Raw genomic sequence first — 22,898 nt, 5'->3', positions numbered from 1 at the left:
ATTACGGGGAATTTGCAATTGCTAAAGAAGACAGTCGGCATTGATTGACATGGATGACTTTCTTGAAATTGTAATGTTGTACAATGCTGAGCAGAATCTAATAACTTAATAGTAAATTATTTCATTTCACTGTATTGTTTAAATGCAAAGGCTCTTGTATATCTTGCATCAAGGATCAGCTCTCAGCCCTTTCTTGTTTGCAATGGTGATGGACAGGTTAACAGATGAGATCAGGCAGGAGTCTCCGTGGACTATGATGTTCGCAGATGACATTGTGATCTGTAGCGAGAATAGGGAGCAGATTGAGGAGAGCCTGGAGAAGTGGAGGCATGCATTAGAGAGAAGAGGAATGAAAGTCAGCAGGAGTAAGACATAATACATGTGCCTGAATGGGAGGGAGGGCGGAAAAAGCTGAGAATGCAAGGAATCGAGGTGGAGAAGGCGGATGAGTTCAAGTACTTGGGGTCGACCATCCAAAGCATCGGAGAGTGCGGGAGAGAGGTGAAGAATAGAGTACAGCCAGGGTGGAGAGGATCGAGAAGAGCGTCCTGGGTGATCTGTGACAGAAGGGTTCCAGCAAGAGTGAAGGGGAAGGTCTACAGGACGGTAGTGAGACCAGCTACGTTGTACGGTTTAGAGGCGGTGACACTGACAAAAAGGCAGGTGGCTGAACTGGAGGTGGCAGAGTTGAGGATGTTGAGATTTTCATTGGGAGTGACAAGGATGAACAGGATTAAGAATGATTACATTAGAGGGACAGCTAAAGTTGGACAGTTTGGTGGAAAAGTAAGAGAGGCGAGATTGAGATGGTTTGGACACGTGTGTAGGAGAGATGAGAGTTACATTTGGAGAAGAATGCTGAGGATGGAACTGCCAGGCAAGAGGAAAAGAGGAAGGCCAAAGAGAAGGTTTATAATTGTGGTGAGGGAGGACATGCAGGCGGTTGGTGTAAGGGAGGAAGATGCGCAGAACAGAAGGTATTGGAGGCAGATGATCCGCTGTGACGACACCTAACAGGAGCAGCCGAAAAAAGAAGAAGATCTTGTATAAATTAAAGTATCTCCTGCTTTATTTCATTGCATCGTAGAAATGTCTCTTCACACAACAAGCTTTTAAAAAGGCCAAAATGCCTCAAATAGTTTCAAGAGAAACACATGCTCCATTAAATGTTCCATATGTACAGTATGTAATGTACATATATAATTGCTCAGTGTATTTGGTCATTCTGAGAATTAACATGGCATGAAGCTGACCTGCTCCTACGCAGTTTTAATCCACCAGAGAACCGTGTTAATATTTATTAATCAGTGATAGTGCCACAGTCACAGAATCTAAACAGATGTAAATATTATGACAACATACTGTATCTCTTGTGTTTAGAATAAATAGAATTGCAGGGGAGTTTAATTATAGCCACCAGGCGGCGCAAATTCCAAACGTCATGTTTGCTGCTGCGGAGGTTGACAGCCGAAATGGCTTCGTTAGCAATCTGTTTCAGGATTGTTATTCTAGAAATTTGGATTTGATGTCTTGGTGGATATCATGGAATTCATGTTTTCAGTAGAAAGTTATTTGTATTACAAAATAAAAATATTTATCTTCAGATGTTGTACTGGAAAATAGGCTGCATCCCATCTTATGTTGACGTGTGGGGCCACTATTCGTGTATTTATTTATACGTTATGAATATTTTTTTTATCATTTAAGTTTCAAATCGCATGAATTAACAATTTGTTCAATTGAGACGCAGTCTTGAGATTTCCGGTCAGTTTTCAGTCAGCGCGCTATATTCTGCCGCGGAAGGTGACCGTGTAGCCAAAGGCTTCGCGGAGGGATAGGATATATAGAGCTAGCGCCGCACTACATTTCAGTATTGTTTAACGCAGCCGTTAAGGCGGCCGGACTCCAAAAACGATGACAAGGCAGCACAGATGTAAATAATGTGTATATATACATATAAATATATATATACACACACACGCATTTTACCTCAACTGCTGCACCTCTCGACGTGAAAACACCTCATCGCCGAGTGGAAACCGTTCGGGATGGCGGCGGTTGCCCGACGTCAGATGTGACGGCGAGGAATCCGCTGGAGAGCAGTGTTTTTATTTCACACGGACTTTAAGAGTCGTCTGTCGAGACGGTGGAAGTCAAGGACGCGGAGCAGAAGACAACTGTGCAATGACGGGACATCAGGTTCCATTTTTTTTTGTCATATTTGTTTTCGCAAATATTGTTTTTTTATTTTCGAGTTGAAGCGAGTGCAGCTCATTAAACGCACCTGCAAACGCTCGAGGTGGGTGCGCGCGGGGGGAAGTTATTAAACGGCGTGCGCGTGACATCGGGTGTTTGCGCAATGTTATTCTGGCGCGCGCGCACGGGACACAGGAAGCAGTATGACGCGCGGCGTGGCAGCGGCGTTACGTCATTCAGGGGCTAACGTCAGATAGCCGTGGCGGTCTGCGGGGGTTTGGACGAGTCTCGGACGTCCGTCATCATGTAGACCTCCGCGCCAAACGCTTTTATTCGTTGAAATTAATACGTTTTCTCCTCAAAGAATGTAGCCGGAGTCCTCGAGGCTGACAACTGTGTCTCTACCTTTGCGTTCGTGGGCTCGCTCGGTTTTCATGCTTTTAAAGTGTAAATCAACGTTGTGCGCGGTTGTCCCGGATCTTTAGATAGCCGACACCTTTTCTGAGTGGGGGTTGTCCGTTCCCGTTAAGTCCCCGAATGACGATGCCCTCCTTTTTCAAGCAATAAAGGAATTCGACCGGATCGGTCGCGATATGAATTTGAGGCGCACAAATTACGACGAGGACGTCCTTTATCGTATACAGTGAGCCGCGATCCTCATCGTCCCCAGGATTATTTTCTGAAAGTTAAGAGAAGAGCATCTGTGTGGACAACCCTTTTTTAACCATGGAGAGAGTGGGGGACTTCGAGTACAGCAGGAAGGACCTGGTGGGACACGGAGCCTTCGCAGTGGTGTTTAAAGGAAGGCACAGAAAGGTGAATGACTTGGCTGCTTTAACACACACACACACACACACACACACACACACACACACACAGCAAAGCAAAGGGGGAAACTGGTGCCATGCGATTGTTCTGACGCCCATTATCCCGAAACCGCAAAAATACGAAAAATGGCCCATTGCACATGGGCGACACCCTAATCATCTCTAACCTCATACCTAAACATAACCATCTCCATCCAACCTTATACCTAAACGTAACCATTTCTAAACTTAACCTTATACCTTAACCGAACCATTTGTAATCGTATACCTTTACTGAACCACTTCTAACTTTATACCTAAACGTAACCAGTTCTAACTTAATACCTAAACTCAACCATCTCTAATCCGACACTTTTCGGACTATTGGGGTTTCAGAATAATGGGCCGTCGGAACAATGAGCAGTCCCCAACTCTCTCCCCATTTGAAAATCTGGGTCAATATCGCATTGTAGGATGCAGCGTTTTATGTCGTAACACACCACTTTTTTTTGTCATATGCACACAGAATTAAGTATTAAGTAAGTAGAATTAAGTAAGTTCCCCATTAAACGCATCATTCAACAACGCTGGCTAAACCAAAATATGCGAGGACATGACAATGGATTGCGAGATTATGTGATTAGCAGTGTATCGTTGTTATTGGAGTGCGTGGCGCACTGTGGGTAACGGCATTCATTCATGAAACGGATGACTCAAGCGGCTCTGAATCGCTTGCTGACGTATTGATTGATGCTGAGGGCTGGATGGGTGCAGTGTTTTTCCATTTTTTTATTTCATTTTAATGTTTTTTTTAGGAGAGGAGCCATTCTTATATAAGAGCTATGCGAGGTCCATTCATGTTCCGTTTTGCTGTCATCACCTGGGGCTCATCCTGATGAGCCCAACTAATTAGCTTGTTTTCACGTTCGATTTTGCCCTGTACATTTCCATAAGGTGATGTACTTTGGATTTATGTGATTAGTAACATGGCATGCCACTGGAGGAATTCTCGTGAAATTCTTGGGTGAACATATGAAGCCCAGTTCAGAGGCTCCTAAAATTGCACCACATAGTGGTCTCTGAACTTGTTTTGTTTGTCCTAGGAGGCAGTTTATCATGAGCAAAAACATCCGCTGGCCACATGCCACCTGACCCATTGAAATGGGATCAGTATTATTTATAACCTTGAGTATCAGAATGACACCCGATGCTATTTTTAGGAACAGTTCCATCTAGGAGAAAAGCAGAGGAGGGGAAGGGAGAGCAGAGGAGAGAGATCGATACTTGCTTCATCCATGTAGGGAAATTGCAGGGGTATAGGGACAGGGCAATGCAGGGGCTACTGCATTCTGTGTGCAACTGAGGTGATCAATTAATTCACCCCTTAAGATGTGGCCTGTAAACTCATACTGTAATGCTGGTAGCTTATGAGCAGAATTGGCCCATGAGATTTAAAGCCAAGCTGAAGCTATAGAATGGATTGTTATGGTCATTCTGTGAACATCTGTCAGAAGGGTTCCCTGGTTTCTAGCTATTTCTTAACAGTATTGCATTCTAAATGGAAGCTCTAAGAAGTGCAGTTTTAAAATGACAACTTTAGAGACGTACATTTCCTAATTTTAGTATAAATTAATCTTTTTATTATTATTATTATTATTATTATTATTTGGTAAGCCCACCTTCCAGCTAGTGCTGATGTGTAGTGATCTAATGTCGCTGACGCTAAGCTCTTCTGTTACTCACACCACCATAATCGTACTTGAGTCACAATGAGATCATATGTTATTACAACAGAAGCATCCTTCCATCTTTAGCTGGTACCTTCTGACATAAAGTGCTTACTCTGCATGACTGAACAGTCCACAGTGTGCCACACATACTATTAGTTTGGCATGATTAAAAAGCGCTTCCCCTTTCACATTACGGTTGGTGGATGGGGATGCCACATTTTTGTAGAAAGTCATCAGGCCCATTTGGCTTGTTATAGTTTTTGTGAGATGTGGATGGAGCTATCAGTGTGACACGCTCACTAACACACACACAGGTCTCACTTGTGCATTGAAATGTAGGCTTCTGATAGGCCAGAGGCGGAGTGTAGTCACCGGCTATAAGGACATATTTTATTATCCTAGATCATCAACAGAAAACATCCCATTCATTCACTGTTTGGGTTTGTTAACTCCACTAACACATTTCACACAGTACCGTGCCATTTTAGTTTAATTTCCTTTAGTGTTGCCCCTTGAAGTCACTTTGGTTGGTTGAAATCAATGTAAGTTCAAGAGGTTATTTGTCACATACATATACATACAGTCATACATATGCAGTGAAATGTCATGACACCCGGTGATTACGCACAATTAGCTCTAAAAATACAATTCTGGGATTAATTGTCTGTGTTGTATTAAATATACATTTAAATCCTCCTAAATGAAACTTACCTTAACTTACCTCCAGTATTACCGAAGAGGGGGCTGAGCAGAGAGAGCAAGCTCTCAATTTACCAGTCAATCTTTGTTGCAACCCTCACTTATGGTCATGAGCTGACAGAATAGGACATATTGGAAGCTTTCAATATCTCACAGATATTGCATTATATCTTCCAATGGGAATGAATTGTTTTTATATTCTTACTGGACTATCTGCAATAATAAGAAATTGTTTAACGCCACTCCATGTGTACTAGAAAGATTATACATGACTATGATGCTTGTTTGGTGAACTTGCAGTAGAAGATAGAATCTGTGGGAGTGTAGTTATTGGTTAGACTCACTAGTAGTATAAATATGTAAATAATATGTAATATATAAAGTATAAATATGGCTACATTTTGAACATTTAAAGGGCAAGCCTCATATCTAAATGACAACTCGATGCAAGAATTTGAAAGAATTCAATGACAAACATGAAAAAACTACTTGAAATAAATATTTAAATTGTATTGGCAAGCTAGCTTAAATGGATGCTGTTTAATAAGAAACTGTTTGCCCTACCAGAGCGATGAGAGGATGGGTTAATATATTTGATCAATTTCAATCTTGAACAACCTTCTCCTGGTCTTTATTACCTAAGCTGCTCGTTTGTAAAGAAACCTTGGCTTTATTCTTTTGCCATTAGATGGTTCTCGGTCATTGGAAACTGAAGCGTTGACAGCTTTTTAGAGTCACACAAGCTTGGTTGCTTTTTCTGCAGGAGATTGTATGCAAACCATATCACTGTAATGAAAGAAAATAGGTGGCTCTGTTTTAGTTTTTAGTGTAAGTAGGCCCACTCGCACGCTAGCCATCTGAGTGTCTCTTCATGTGCCAGGCCATTCAGTGCTATAGAGCAACCTGTGTTTGAAACCCTAGTGACCCTGTGCTGTTGGAAAGGATAAGGTGTCTTCTGTGCCGCCAATGCAGTTAAAGCCGGCTGGCTTGGCTATTTTCACTCACACATGGGTTCACATACTTGTTGGAATGAGTGACCGTTGCTATCTAATGGGATTTTAAACTAAGTGTGCCCTTCTTTTTTGACCCCCCTCAACTTTCTGTATATTGCAGAAGACTGACTGGGAGGTGGCCATCAAGAGCATTAACAAGAAGAACCTGTCAAAGTCCCAGATCCTCCTTGGCAAAGAAATCAAAATCCTGAAGGTGAGTGTTATCGCTCTATGTCCTTGTGTCAGAAATTATCCTGGGGAATGTTTCGGCATCAACCCCATTGTGCCGAAAATGGCAGTGAATGTTTGAACAAGCTATTGCTCATAGCACCGCTGATGAATTATTATTTTTTTTTCCTCTTCTGTTTTTAACCAGGAACTTCAACATGAAAACATTGTTGCACTATATGATGTCCAGGTGAGTCATTATATTTTCAGCATTGAAATAAAAAAATACATGCTTGAGTTAATAGACTTGGTTGCCTATATTTGAGCTGTGTGTCAAAAGTTGGAATGCTCCAACTTTTGGCCTCGAGCTCATTTTATCCCTTGGTTAATCAGGATTCAACCATAAATGCAATCCAAGCAGCTTTTCTGAGATTGCAACTCCTGCTCTGAGGAGCTTGATGAATAGTGGCCAATATCAAGTTCAAGTTCAAGAGATTATTTGTCACATACATATACATACAGTCATACAATATGTTTGTATACCGACCTTGGTTTACAGTGTTAAGGTCACCGCGAGCCGGACATGAGGTTTTAAGACCTTATCTCTGCTCTACTACTCAGATCATCTCTGAGATGGAGAAGGTTTACAAGTTTGTATTAGAAACCTTGACCCACAAATCTCTTGTGAGGATCGATTTTGCCAGTGTCTCTTTTCATGTCAGCAAACACTGCAGCTACGTTATGGTATAACCTTAATCCCCTCTTGCCTCCGGTGCCGCCAGCAGATTCAGGGTTGAACTACTCCAAGGGCTCTATACTGTCACAAGGCTGGCCAGGAGTATTAATTTCACCCGATGACTGCACCAGGTGACTTTAAATGATTGGCTCTGCCCTCATGCTGAAGTTGTGCTCATCATTGACATGATCTGGTGTAGTCATCGGTTGGAATGAAAACTTGCATACTTTTTGTCCTCGTTCGCCCATGATCAAGTTCCTTCTTTAGCCTCTGCCAGGTTAAAGTAAATACCGGCGGTATTGTAGAGGAATGCACAGCTTCTGAGTACATTACAAAGTACTCTGCTCACATGAGCATGGGACTAGTTAATGGGCAGCAGACCCGGCACAAATTGTTCAATCCACTATTTTAGATCTTAGTTATCTTCACTTAATTAACTTGTTCATGTCTCATGAAAGGTATTTGGCTAGCTCTAGCATTTTTCTGCCAAAAAAAAAAAAAAAAATTACACTTTGCACCCATATTTTACCAACCATTTAAATTATTTATGTAGAAAATTCATGTTTTTAACAAGGTTTTCCAATTAAAAATGCCCAATAAACTACAGTAAATGGCAAGAAAGGCATCTCTACACATCCTTATAAAAACAAAGATGGCGTTCTCGCACAGCATGGCCTGGTGTTGGAAAAGCACCATTAATAAATCAAAGGGTGTTCAGAGTGGCAAGTGTTAGTCAATTGGCAACCATTTTTTTGCCTCTGGTTGCCCCCATTGGGCAACCACATTTTAACATGACAAAATGCACCCTAAAATAAATACATTGCATTCGTGATATTTAAATATTGCTGTTACAGTCGTAACCAGAATGCTGCATGTGCATTTACTCAAGTGCGCACAGGTGCGCACAGACACCTGTTCATGTTTCTTTGTCATCTGTGATGTGGGCGCATCTGATTTCTACACAGTCAGAGAAATTAAGTATGCGTCCTGCTCATAGTTCAGTTCTAAAATCCCACTGCACCACTGAGTGCCTTTCCTGCCAAGCTGCTGATCACAGTGGACAAGGAGGTTATTACATTCTGGGATTCAAACAACTCTCTTTTCGTCGCTTTTTTTTCATAAAAAATTGGATAACTTGTGTGACTTGTCCAAACTGATCCGAAGAGTTTTTTGGGGTGGTGGGGATTTTAGCATTTTATATATTTATTTCTGTCAGAACAACGCCCTCCGCGATCGATTATCTAAGGGACTTGTTCTCTGATATTGCATTAGAAATAAGATGTGGACACGGCTCTAGTCTCCGGTTGACAGCCCTCCAAAGCAGTGAGCGGTGCGGGATGCATGCTGCTGGCAGAGCCTGGAACACCTGTAGAGTCCGGACGGAGCCTCTTCCAAAACTGTCTGTTCAGTTTTGTTTTTTTTATTTTTTTTCCCCTAACCTTATCTATTTATTTATTTATTTATTTATTTAATGTGCATGAAGCTGTCCCTGAGCACACGGAGCGGCACATATATATTTTTTCAATTGTTGATTTTCAGATTGAAACAATTACAAGGCTTGAAGTTAAATCAATCAATGTTCTACTGTGATTGAAGGGTTTTCGTTTTACAATTCAATAGTTAATTAAAGATGTTATTCATATCAATTCATGCATCAATATTCATCTCATTTCGTCATAACATGTAGGCCTGGCTGACAGGAAAGAGCAGTTTATATGTTGACTGTATCCAGTGTTGTGTTGGGCATAGTGAATAATATAGAAGATAAAGAATTTCGAAAAATATCCCATACTAAATATTTGCAATATTGGTCTAAAAAAAAAAAAATCGTAATTCAATTATTTTCCCAAATCGTTCAGCCTGACTTATAACTGCATAGTAACTTAATTACTCAAAATATAACGTGACTAAAAATTACGACCATATTTTCAGTTGCAACCAAAAACTAATGACTGGTTGACAGCCTGGCAACTGAAAGTGTTAAGTTATCTGGAAGTGATGTCAAAAGAGTGCTACAAACAATACGACTATTTGACGTCCTCTTAAGTCACTAGCAGGATTATTGGAAGCAGTTTTCACTCTTTCCAACTGCCGTTCTGCTTCCAACTCATCGGCTGTTCAGAGGGCAGCTGGAGCCATAAACTGTCACAGGCTTATTCCAGCAGAGCAGGAAGTTATAGCGTCTCAGTGCAGCCCATTAGGAAATGCGTACATGCATCAGTGTACATTACTTCCATGATGTACCCACTGAGGAGCACTTCTTCATATGCAGCTGTTTTCAGATTGCCAAATCAAACTCAGGACTCTTCAGGCATATTGCAGAATGAAAATAAGTCTTCACCCTGCACGGTTTTTAAATTAAGCTTGCAGACCTAGTTTCTTACTTTTATATTTTGTGCCTCGTGATTTTAAAATCTACAGGCTCTATACATGGGTAAAAAGTAAAGGTCGGTTCATGCAATTTAATTGGGCTCATCTGAATTCATTCATCAGCATTTTCTACTTTTGATATTGCTGTCATTTGTCACATTTTGTCATTGCTATCGATCTGCAATTTTTCAAAGGGTCATTCTTCATTCTATATGGCCCGTGGGCCGCAGGTTGAATACAGGATTAACATATAGCTGGCATCTATACAAATCTGAGTTGATGGAAATGACTGACGTGTCATTTTTGTTTGATTGTATCGGAATAGTCTGTGATAAATACGTTAAACATACTGATGGGGAGAATTGAACCAGACTTAACAGATTGGGGTATTCAAAAAATAATATTTACTGTTTGCGAATTATACTCAACAATAGAAACATGATAACATCAACAGTCTAATCAAAAATCAGCAGAACGGATATCAAGAAGGAAAATGCTTGAACACATTTTAAGTTATGTCAACTATGAAAATGAATCACAGATGGAATAATAGTGACTCCTTAATGATACCATTGTAATGCAAAAACACACAAAAACTTATAAAGGAATGATCGCTTAGTCGAAAATGAAAGAAAATGTAAACTGAGTTAAGAAATAACAAAAGTTAACCATTAACGTTAGTCAGAGAAGAAACAACAGACATAGGAAAATAACGTCTTTTAAGTAGGGATGCAAATTTAAAGGAATTTCCTTATTTGAGAGTTGTTAACCTTAACAAACAATCGTCGAATAATCGATAACATAAAAGCTAATCACGTCACCAGGGGGAGGCACCATGGTGCGTGGGGACATACTTGAGTGTTTCTCCTCATTTTATTTCAAAATAGAGACTTGAGGCAAGACTCGCTAAGCTGGTTCGCGCATACAGGAATATTAACGACCTGTCTTTGTGCGAGTTAAATATTAGAATATTTTTGCCGTCCTTTCAGATGGAATGAGCCGGAGGTGAGACCGGGTCCTGTGCAGATATGGACAATGAGACGCTAATCAAATTATTAAACATTACTCAAATTATTCTATATAATATAGACAAAATCATTTAGTTAATACATTTTATTGGAATCAACACCATATCAATATGTCGCTTGTTTAGTTTTGCTGTCTCTCTTCGCTCTCCTTCGCTCCAGGGTTTTTTTTTTCCCCTCCTCTCCGTTCCATTCAGAAAGTACCATTATTGCGTTCCAGTCTACCGTGTTCCATTTGAACATAGCATTAGTTGTTTAGCGACGATAAACATAATATCCACCTTGGCATCAAGAAACTCCCATTTTCTACGCATAGCCATGCTTATTGTTAAGCCTCTATCTACTTCTACTACTAATTCCTATTCCACTGGGCATTTTTTTCTCTCGAGGGCCCCCTGTCGTTCCAGTGAGTTCTACTTCTTCCTGGCTGGGTTGTTTTTTCTCTAACCCCTGCGCTGCAAACACTCGATACAAATACAGAAAGACCACATATTGTCCAGTTCTTATCGACAACACAAAATCTTAATTGATTAAATTCTTATTAGAAAATAATCGATTAATTAACATCCTTACTTTAAGAGTTCAAATCTTTAACCAGTCTGTCGGTCAGAGACTTCCCAGTCAAATGAAGCCAAAAGATTCTTATACTGACTGAGTTTATACCTACACACCTAGGAACCTGTTCCCTTACATGGAAGGACCCTATTGCTGACACAATATGTGGCCTGTCAATCTAACCATCCTAGCCATTAAAACCCTAATCCCTTTAAATGGTCAATGTTTTCTCTTCTACATTTACCTAAAGCAACAAACACACAGATGCGACACTCAGTCCCTGAGTTGACTCCAGTAACCATACACCATGTGAGATTTATTATAATGCCATTATAAGTTTGACCAAAAATAAATGAAAGAAAATGAATACATTTAAACAAATAAAACCCCAATGAAGTACCTGGCAAAAAAGAAAAAAAAAAGACGTAAAAAAACAAAGGCCAACCATAGGCTGGTCACTTTATTCCAGGACAAGCTCTGATCCTGGCTGCAAGCACATACAAATGTGAAAGTGTAATTATATTTTCAAGCTATGGCCTACATTATGAAGGTTGGTCAAAGACTCATGGCATTTAAACATTCACTCTGAGGTTTTTGATCAAATGATCAAATTAATACTTGCTGTATGACTTATTATACATAAGTCTTGCCTTTTCTCCTTAAGTCTCAGAAATCACATGGTGCTTTGTTTGAATAACCATGGTGGCAAAGTCTTATGAAGTTTCTATGAAGTATTTTAAGAAAATAACATAATACCAATATTAGTGGTGATTTAAATATTGTGGCTGATCGGTGTAGTCCCATGTTTATCTTCTGTCATTGTTACGCTGTAAGCCAGTTTGTTATGACAGGTATCTAGAAAGAGAATATCTGTTCCCATTTAATAAAACATAAATAAAAGATGAGACCGCCTGCGACCTGGACCCACTCACTCACTCATAGTCGCATCCAGTTTTGAGAATTGTAATTTGAGACTTTGAAAGATAATAAGGCGTGACAAGTACTTCTTTGTCTGGTAGGGGGGAGAAGGAGGAGCGAGGAGGAGGCCAGTTTGTTTACAAGGCTAAAGCGTCATGTGGTGCGCTGGGCAGTCGCATGGTGGGACATGCTTCCAAAACAAAACCTGAACTTCCTCTATAGGAACAGAGTGTTCTAGCTTAGAGAAGGGGAAAAGGGCCTCCTGCTTGAATGTTTTTCCCTGTAAAGAATGCTCTAAATGCAGAGAAAAGGATTGATGTTTTGAGGAAGAGGAAGGTGGATATTTGTTCGTGGATAGTTCATTTTTGCTTTTCTTTGTTTGGAAACCTATTCCTAGAAAACCAATTGTATGACCCTCTGTTCCCATTCCAACAAAGGTCTTTTCATTGAAGTGTATTAAACAAATGAAAATGGCTTGGAATGAAAACCCAGAGAAATAAAACACACACACTAGGGGTTTCACCAACTAGTCAACTAATATAACCACTAGTCGGCAGTGTTCGCAGCAGTCGACTAGTCGTGGACAACATATATATTTTTTTCAATTTCACCAGATTTATAATAATTATTGTATTAGTAAATTATTTTTTGATTCAGATATCTTCTCCTAATTAATTTAATCTACAAAATACAGTTGTCAATCTCTGGCGTTCCGATGTAGCCAGGGGATATCCTGGCCAAGACTTCCTCTTCCGTGCGCCCATCATTGTTTATAGTCTGATTAGCAACTTGAGACTCAAGAATGGAGTTGGAGTTGAGAGACGACAATTATGACCGGATTGTTTCACAAGCATTAAAAAAAAAAAGGGGGGGTCTAAATCATCGCCAGACTGATAGCCGATGGGTTCCAAGATTGCCTAGAACTCCGCTCTGTGTGAGAGAGCGTGCAAATATAGCAGTTGTTGTTTTATGTAAGCCACATGATCTGCACTGCATTTCACATGTGGCACGTGACACCAAAATAAACCCACAATAGCAATGCCAAATGTTTTTTGTGTTTTTCACTCAAGGCCTTTCTTGTTACATGGCCCAAAGAGTGTGTGAGTGTGTGAGTGTGTGAGTGTGTGTGTGAAATTCTTCTACAATGATCGGTGAGGTTAATCTGCCTGCTAAAACAAAACTGAGAATATTCAAGATGATTAATTCTGCAGAATAAAGAGAAACGTTCAGTACTTCTCCAAAGCAGTGTTCAGACCAGTCTAATCTTATTTCTGATCAAGAGGGCTTTATACAACAACAGAGGGTATGGCTTGGGTCAGAAGTCATTAACAAGTCTGTGTCCCTCAACTGTCTCCCTGGATGTTACATCAAACAGTGAATTCACAGGAACTTGTAAATGACCTGGCAGACGCGGATTAGAATCCCTTACAATGCACCTCCAGGCTCCCCTGTGGTTATTCTTCATCTCCTTACAGGGCCAAATGTGATCTGGTTCTTCCATGTTAGAATTTACATTGTAGAGAGAAAGAACATTTCTCTTTACATAAAGTTGGGGGGTTCCTGGGACAACAGACAATGTTTTAAAAATTCCCCCTCTGGAGGGGGGGGGGGGGGGGGGGTGTGTGTGTGTGTGTGTGTGTGTGTGTGTGTGTGTGTGTGTGTGTGTGTGTGTGTGTGTGTGTGTGTGTGTGTGTGTGTGTGTGTGTGTGTGTGTGTGTGTGTGTGTGTGGTGTCATAGGGTAACTACCACACACAAAGCTAACTTCACCCACCCCTTTCCCTATTACCCTCAGTCAGCCCCCTAATAACACGCAGTCCCTCCTAAACAACAAATGTAGAGTACATCCCTCATTATGTAATCCAATTCTGGCTGTGCTGAAGCAGCCTACATACACGCACACATTCATTTGTGGTGAATGTGTGTTTGTTCCTGCCCATCCCCCACTTCCATCTGCAGCCAACCCTCTCGGGATTGGATGCGAAAAAGCCACTTACAAGCCAATCACACAGCCTCTTTGCTTTGGCCTGCAAGTCACATGACTTAAAAACAGTTTTGTTAGGCCATCAATTTCTCAGCACACTGTAGCGGCCGTACATGCGCATGGCTGTTGAGAAAGATTGGGCTCTTCAGTCATTTCCATCATGTTAGAGTCTGTCATGTCGGAGTGAAAGGGGGGAGAGAGTTTACTGTTGACTCATGTTGTCAGTGACAGGAGGGCTCAGTCTTCTATAGCCCTCAACCCAATACCTCTCGCGTAAGGCATGCAAGTAGGAATGTGTTAGTCGTGCTCACAATATGCAGAAAATACAATGCTGGCACACTCACTGCAAACCAAGCTGTGTTGGCTTAATCCACAAGGCTGCTTATGTTACTTGGCAGTTTGTCTGTTCTAGATGTTGTGTTGACATGATTCTCTGAATCCAGAGACCACACACACACACACACACACACACACACACACACAGTGTGAGAAAGCTTGTGCCAAGTCATATATAGTGTGGTTTAAAAAAAAAACTAAACAAAAAACACGAAAAGAAGTGGTGTGTGCACCTGCCGACTACCTCCCAATTGTAACTACACACACTTTTGAAGTTTATGAAGTCACTGAGGGTGGGCATTAGTTTACCAGTTTGACTAACTTGTCGAGCGTCGAGCTTGGCTCTTGTTTGCCATAAAGTTCAACATATATCCAATTTGGCCTGTTAACACTGTCAGGTATGACTACAACAAGTATACTTTTCAATAGAATTGATAATGTATAATAATTGAATAAATGAGTGTTTTTATATATTTTATATTTCTTAAATTTACTGCCATAACCTTATATAACCACCATATGGTTATTGTTGATAATCCTAAGGTGCTTCAGCATAAATCCCTCAATCACTAACTTTGTGGTCCTCTTCTCTTCCAGGAAACTCCCAATTCTGTGTTTCTGGTCATGGAGGTAAGTCCAACAACGTGACTGAAGATATTTGAGAAGTGTTGCGTGGGTGGCGAGGGGGTGATTTCTTCTACACGCTATACTCATTACCACATTTATCTGGTGCAGGCTTTATTTGTCTGACAACCTGCCCAATTTTTTATTTCTTTTTGTTTTTAATTAGTCTTGTTGTCTGAGTTTCTTTACCTGCTAATATCCAATTCCTGTACTTTTCCAGTTCACCTCCCTACTCTCTCCAGGCCACTCAGTGTCTGACCAGTTTTGTAACACCACTGGCGACCCGTAAAGAGAAAAGAAACCATAGTAGCACCTCAACAGTCACTGGAATTACCCCCCCTCATCCCCCAATACTTATTGCCCATTTTCCAGGAACACTGTCCCATGAAAGTCATTGCTCAATGTTGTTGTTTTTTTTTTTGCCCTAAGTTTAGAGCGCTGCCTTGGATATAAATATCCATCTTCTCACACTCCACTTGTTGAGCATGTTGCATATGTGTCTGAGCATGTTTTGCTGTGAAATAACTTGAGACCGGCTATTCCAAGCCCTTTGAGGGAATTCAGCCTGTTGATAAAGGGCTTGGAGATTTTTTTTTCTCTTTTATCCACTTGGATTATTATTTTAAAGTAGTTTACTTGAAAATAAAATCTCTTTTTCAATTAGACTTTCCTGGTTAAAAAAAGGGTTTAAATAATAGGGATAATTTGGTATTATATTTAATGTAGTTCAGCCAAAAGTAATTTTGACTTTTCCCCCTTATACTCGCTTTAGTCATTCTGCAACAAAACCAAAATATTTTTTTGAGAAGAAAATCTGATTCCCTGCAAACATTCAGGGGGAAATTGTTAAGTCATGGAACGTTTTGCAATATGTTCTGCCAACGTAAGATATGGTTTTCACTGGACCCAAGCGATCTAAAAGCGAAGACTGTAATGTGTCAGCCTTACCTAACCAAGCTAACCCAATTTATCAAGTGCACTATCAATTAAAGTCCAAATCTGATATTTCAAGAGAAGACTGATTGTAAAAAGAAAAAAAAAAAAGGATTGCTCAATTTATCCTTTGTCCTTGCCCTACACATACTGTATTGTGACGCTAGTACAAATCACCAAAAAAAACAATGAGCATGCTCACAGGTGACCTTTCTTTGGTAACAACCAACTTCTCCCTCAGCTCATAATTCAGCTTTGCTGCTTAGGCCTTTCACATCCGCCCAGACCATCTCCTCTCCTCTGTCACTTAATTCTGCTCTCCCTCTTCCCTTCTCTTCTATTCTTCTTGTTCTTCTGACTTGCTTCACCCATTAAGCAAATCACATGTATGCCACGCTGTAGTGTATTCACACAAGTTCAGCTTCTGTTCACACAGTGTGGCTCATAGTGTTTCTCTTTTTCTCCACTTTCTCTTTGAATGCAGTACTGCAACGGTGGCGATCTAGCAGACTATTTGCAAGGTAAGTTTCAGATTTATCTCCCCATCACACACTTAGGGGATTGTTGATAATCAAAACAAAATACAGTAACTCCCGCTACAATGCAGAGATGTCCCAATGATTCAAGATTCAAGAGGTTTATTCGTCACATACATATACATACTTTCATACATATATGCAGTGAAATGTAATGCAATGCACCCGGTGATAACACACTATGTCCTTGGAAAAATTTATTTCTAATAGACCAACTAACTGACTCCTAAAACGTAATTCAGTAAGTCGAATACTTATAGAATAAAGTAAAAATATATAGAATAAAATGAGATAAAATGGAATAGATAGAAGGAATATGCTTATGTATATGGAATAGGCAATTATGTATATACAGATATGTGCATTAAAGTGGCATGTGGATAAAGTGAGGTAGTGCTTGGGATACTACAGCACAGTATACAACAGTACGGCGTAGCAATACGGCATCACGAACAACCCTGAACAGTGACACAGTATGCGGTACAGTATGCTACATACAGTACAGTAGGTAGTGGAGCCTATGTGTATGGCTCAATGAGGACCCCTGGTGAGGTCAGCATTGACAGTTCTAATGGCTTGCGGGAAAAAAACTGTCTCAGTCTCTCTGTTCTCGCTGTGTGACTGCGGAGGCGCTTGCCTGACAGCAGCAGCTGGAACAGTCCGTTGTTGGGGTGATGAGGATCCTTCATGATCCTGCGGGCTCTGCTACTACACCTCCTGGTGTATAACTCCTGCAGGGGGGGGGGGGGAAGTTCCAGTGGTACGTTCAGCTGAACGCACCACCCTTTGCAGGGCCCACCTGTCCCGAGCAGTACAGCTCCCAAACCAGGCAGTAATGTTGCCTGTCAGGATGCTCTCCACTGCTCCAGAGTAGAAGGACTTGAGGATCCTCACCGTGACCCGGAATTTCCTCAGCTGCCTGAGGTGGTAAAGACGCTGCCTCGCCTTCCTCACCAGAGTGTCTGTTTGTAAAGTCCATGTTAAGTCCTCTGTGATGTGGACTCCCAGGTATTTGAAGTGTCTTTGTGCAGGTTTTCTTGTGGAAGATAATACAGAGATGTGCATTTGATTAGACAAAAAGAGTGTGTAGTGTATAAGTATGTTTTAAAGTTGGCTTTGACAAACATGCACGATTATTTGTGTGTTTTCATGTTTGCTCTGTGAGCCATGTCAGTGTGTTGGAACCATTGCTGCCTCGCACAAAGGCTTCCTTTCTCTCTGGCTCATTGAGCACACAGTCAGCATTGCAGAGAAGCTGCAGAGAAGACTTATTCCAAGGGCTCAGACTGGAATTCAAATCTAATGCACACTACAGAATTACCCCCCAGAATAAAAGAGATATGATTTATCCTTCCCCAAGAACATACTAGTGCACAATCGTCTCTGCCTTTGCACTACCAACCTAAGGAGCTCAGAAAACGTTAATTTTGCATGCTGTGCTGTCTCCAGCAATGTTGTATTATAAGTTGAACCCATGATACATGGTCTGATTACCTGTCTCAGACAACCATGTTTTTACATGCGGTCTGTCTTACAAATAACATTAATCAGGTTTGTTTTATTGCTGCTAGTGCTTTGTGTAACCTACTGTACCTTCCACAACTGACTGTCTTCAAAATGTGGAGATAATGGTAGGGCTGTACCGACTCAGAATTTTGTCAGTCAAATCAGATTTGCCTGTTCAATGTAAATATTTGACTATTCGGCAGTGGCAGGGGGGCAGGCTGGCTTGGCTTGATTCTTCCCATAGGCGAGATAGGCGGCCGTCTAGGGTGCCATCCTGGGGGGGGGGGGGGGGGGAGTGAACGGGACGCGTTTTGCCCACCGGTGTCCCTCTCCAGTGGTACCAACGTTGCTCGTGTCAGCGATGGGGCGCCCGCAATCGGCACACCAAAACGGTGTGTTTTTATTTTAGATGTAGGTTATTTTATTTTATGTCTGCTTAGCGAACGAAACAAGCGCAGTGGAACGAAACTGTGCTTAATAGGGACACTTTCTACGTAAATCTCCCCGATCACCCCCCTCTATGCGTTATGCACGGAAAATAATCTCTACAACTCGTGCCCTGTTCCTCCATTCCCTGTCCTCACACCTTTTTTTGTTGTTTTATTTGGAGGAATTGGGCACAGTGAGCTGGGTGCATAGAGAGCCTTGTTCGCGTCAGTGTCTATACGCGGACGTTTCACACATATAAAAATATATTTATGGTTCCCCTTATATATAATTCCTTATTGTTATCCCTGTGTATTTTGTAAGCGTCTTATCTGTTTTATCCTGTTAATGTAATGCAAACTGAATGACAAACAAAAAACCACGACTTGAAGAATCTCAGTCGACTGACGGGTTTCCGGCTGATGATACGATTTGTCGACTTTCAGTGGGCAGCCCTAGATAATGGTGATAATCACTGGGGATAATCATCTCCCTAATAGCATGGGTCATGGTCAAGATCAGGGGTGACCAGAAGGCCCCACTAATGCAGTAATGGTCACATACACAGTATCTCCCTAAAGCTATTTGAGGCTGTCAAATGAAACCAGCAGAAATCGTTCCGCTTAGGAGAGGCGGGGTGTGGGTCAGGGTGCCTTATCAGTAGAGAGGCCTTGGCTGTACAGGAGGCGTCTCTCTATGCTCTCTGCTAAAATCAATCTGTCCTCATGTTATGTAATAAGTCTCCTCATACTGTTACTCTGCTACTTACACAACTTTTTCCCCTATTTGAAGCTGGCCCACTGTGATGGGGAGAGGGTGGTAAAGCCTGAATCCTAGATTAATGTTTATAAATCCAAGCCCCTTTCACACATGGTCTATCCCTGAAATGTTCTGTAACATTTCTTGCATGAGGTGAATTCACGTGTGAATGGGAGCAGGGGTCAATATTCCGGGAAATCTGTTCCGGCAATTTCTCATTTCAAGACCCAGTAACATTTCAGGGAAAAAGACTCTCTTTTAACGTTCCTTTTAATGTGTCGGATGCGTGTTATTATAAAAAACATTACTTGTCTTACAAACCTCATCGATCATGACTTTTCATGGCCAATTCCATTACAAGCAAATGTAAAAAAAAAGACAAGTTATTCCTTAAAGGTAACTATTCCAAATGCCATGATCATTTTTTAAAACATGTATTGACTGAAGCAGATGGGATTTATCTCCCCAATCACATGCCAAGGGGATTGCGACCAATTGCACAAAATCTTCTATAAACAGTCATGTGACCGTTTCGCCACCCAAGTGGCGTTTTCAGGGCCCTCCGGCATAGAGACACAGACGACGGGGGGTTGTTAACACCGGTTTATTGTAGAGATAAGGCTAGGTGGTATTAGACAGGAGCAGATTGAACATGTGATGACACAGGCTCCTATTCTGAGTGCGTTTGTGGATGGGGTTTTCAAACCTGTCGCTCGTTAGCCCAACCAACGAGCGTCAGGTGTGGTGTGTTGCTACTCAACCAGTCCACAACCCACAAGTCATTTGCAAAAAATCGGCAGTGTTTCAGCAGAAATGTAGTATTTTTCATAAAAATGTTGCGCTCATATGTCCACATACATCTTTGTGCCCGCAAGTGAATGAGCTTTATCTGTCCCTCTCCGGTGTCTGTCTCGCAGATGCCACAACATATAAATAAAGGGAGTACTGGCCAATGGCGTCACTATTGGGTTGTGGGGGGTGCACAGGTGACTTCTGCTAGACTGTCCCTTGCTCGATCTATTCCGGCATTGTCATGGCATGTGTGAAAAGGCGCAAGAAGGAAATGTTCCTAAATGTAGCTGCATGTGTGAATAGTGAAAATCACTGGCGGTGCCGGAAAGGTTATCCCAGTAATTTAACGGGGACTACAGTATGTGTGAAAGGGGCTTCATTTCCCAAACACTAGGAACTTTAATGCCACAGTTTGATTTAAGTCACCACCCCTCACAATCAAATGAGGTTGTATGACTGTTGAGTTTTGCAAGGTTTACCGTTTATTATTGTGTACCATCATAGCATCACAAAATCTATATATGGTGATTTTTTGATACTTACATTGTAGTCTAAATTAAAGATGAGCAGAAATGTGTTTTTAGCTTGCGTTAGATTAAATAATGTGAGCGCTCTTGTCTCCCCTCTTCTCTGCTGTAGCTAAGGGTACTCTGAGAGAAGACACGTTGAGGGTGTTCCTTCAGCAGATTGCTGCTGCCATGCGCATCCTGAACAACAAGGGAATCATCCACCGGGACCTGAAACCCCAAAACATCCTGCTGTCCTATGTGGGTCGCAGGAAGTCTGGAATCAGTGGCATTCGCATCAAAATAGGTGAAAGAATCGTGGACTGCAAAAAGCTTTGCATGTTCGGCGGCACACATTGAAGCATGCTCTCAGTGTCAGACCACCGTGTTAACCGTAGGGAAATTCAGGTCTTAGTCATCATATTTATACATCTATCAACAAGGTATTGTAAGGTAGAGTGTGTTGCTATTAATAACATGTCACTGATTGGCCTGTTTCTCTCTGTCTGGCTCTGCAGCCGACTTTGGTTTTGCACGATACCTTCAGAGCAACATGATGGCAGCAACACTATGTGGGTCACCCATGTACATGGTGAGTTTGGTCCTCCTTTGATATCACAGCTGCCATCAATCATCAAATGGCTGCTGAGCAACGTGAGCTGACCTTTCGTATCTCTCCGCAGGCCCCAGAGGTCATCATGTCTCAGAACTATGACGCCAAGGCTGACCTGTGGAGCATTGGCACGGTCATCTATCAGTGCCTGGTCGGCAAGCCTCCTTTCCAGGTGGATGCAGTGTTGGATTAGACGGTTAAGGAATCTCTCCTATGTTTGGAGGAAGGTGTATCATATTTTTGTGTGTGTTTGTAGGCCAATAGCCCTCAGGACCTGAGGATGTTCTATGAGAAAAATAAGAGTCTGCAGCCCATGTAAGTCAGACTAGACCTTCAAGTTTAGAAATGATTTACTGTGACAGGTCACAGTGCAGGAGGCACAATTTGACGGTATTCTGCCCCTCATTCTGTCTGTTTGCAGCATCCCAAGAGAGACATCGCCACATCTCAGTGAGCTGCTGCTGGGGCTGCTGCAGAGGAACCAGAAGGACAGAATAGACTTTGGTAAGGGGTTACGTTATGACTTGCAATGAGTGTCTTTAGTTATGCATGTCTTCGCTGTTGTGACTTTTCTATTCTTACCATTCTGCCACCTTCACTCCCCTGCACCTGTGCAGACATGTTCTTCAGCCATCCTTTCCTGGAGGCATCGTCTGCCATTAAAAAATGTAAGTTGAACATTCAGGTTTCCCCAATAGGACAGTAGCTGGACCGAATCTCAATTTAACACTGCCCTACCCTTTCTCCAGCATGCCCAGTTCCAGTCCCCAGCACCTCCAACATTGGGTCGGACAGTTCCTGTGGTAGCTCGCCGTGCATCCGCTACAACTCCCCACCAGTGAGTGTTGACATGTGCAAGTTAAATATCCCTTCTTGGTACATTCTGCTCAGGTCTTTAGGGATTAGGCATTTCGTTCATTATTGGTCTTTGGCCTTAAGATGTATCTATAGTGTAGCACAGTCACTAGGAAAACAGGGAAAGTGATTTTCCAGAATGTCACTTTTTCTTTTTTCTTTTTCTTCCTCTGCATCAGTGTGATTACAGTAGTCTGACAGTCAGCTCTGCCCGGTCGAGGGCCTTAATTGGCAGACCCACCAGAAGTTAATCCTCTCCTTTCTCCAAATGTTCTTATCTGACTCTTTCATCTCTCGCCGCCGCTAAAACCCGTCCACCTGTAAACTGTTTGGTACTGACACCTTGACCTTGATACCAGTTCCTAAAGTTTTTTCTGATAACATTTTTTAATTATTATTTACAGAAAATTCCTGAGCTGAAGGTTACATGCTGCTTGGGAACAAAATCCATCTCATTGCATCTCTGACACTGAACACTGAAGAGATGAACTACTATTAGTTTACTAAACTTTGGTTTCAAACCCTAATCTTACCTTACCTCACCCAGTCGCTGCCAGACATGCAGACGTTGGCAGAGGACGTGCTAGCGTCTCCACCGGTCGGCCCCCCCAACTACCTGCAGCTGTCCAAAGAATCTGCCGGCAGCACCAGCAGCAAGAACTCCTCCTGTGACACCGACGACTTTGTCTTGGTGCCACACTTGTCCACCGAGAGCTGTGAGTACACACACAAGTGCAGGCAGGAGGCCCAGAGGGTTGTCAAGTGTTGACTTCAAATGAATAATTGTCCTTGTTGGTTTACATACAGAAAAACACAAAGTGTTAAACAGGGGTTA

The 22,898-nt window shown here is 41.8% G+C and overlaps 1 protein-coding gene across 2 annotated transcripts in view; it reads left to right on the top strand.

Moving 5' to 3' along the window:
• The first annotated feature begins 2,086 nt into the window (after positions 1-2,086).
• ulk2 (unc-51 like autophagy activating kinase 2) overlaps positions 2,087-22,898 on the top strand; it is a 46,888-nt gene continuing 26,076 nt past the window's right edge. For both annotated transcript variants that reach the window (XM_080006785.1, XM_080006784.1), the window contains exons 1-13: positions 2,087-3,012; positions 6,545-6,637; positions 6,800-6,841; positions 15,111-15,143; positions 16,555-16,591; positions 20,729-20,902; positions 21,114-21,187; positions 21,279-21,380; positions 21,465-21,523; positions 21,630-21,712; positions 21,826-21,876; positions 21,958-22,046; positions 22,611-22,779. In XM_080006785.1, the coding sequence (XP_079862911.1) occupies positions 2,923-3,012; positions 6,545-6,637; positions 6,800-6,841; positions 15,111-15,143; positions 16,555-16,591; positions 20,729-20,902; positions 21,114-21,187; positions 21,279-21,380; positions 21,465-21,523; positions 21,630-21,712; positions 21,826-21,876; positions 21,958-22,046; positions 22,611-22,779 (1,096 nt within the window). In that variant the 5' untranslated portion in view covers positions 2,087-2,922. The remainder of the gene's footprint in view (positions 3,013-6,544; positions 6,638-6,799; positions 6,842-15,110; positions 15,144-16,554; positions 16,592-20,728; positions 20,903-21,113; positions 21,188-21,278; positions 21,381-21,464; positions 21,524-21,629; positions 21,713-21,825; positions 21,877-21,957; positions 22,047-22,610; positions 22,780-22,898) is intronic.

The sequence above is a fragment of the Zeus faber genome (genome assembly GCF_960531495.2).
Source record: "Zeus faber genome assembly, chromosome: 9".
In the NCBI taxonomy this organism is placed as follows: domain Eukaryota; kingdom Metazoa; phylum Chordata; class Actinopteri; order Zeiformes; family Zeidae; genus Zeus; species Zeus faber.
This window is presented reverse-complemented; position numbering and strand designations above follow the sequence as displayed.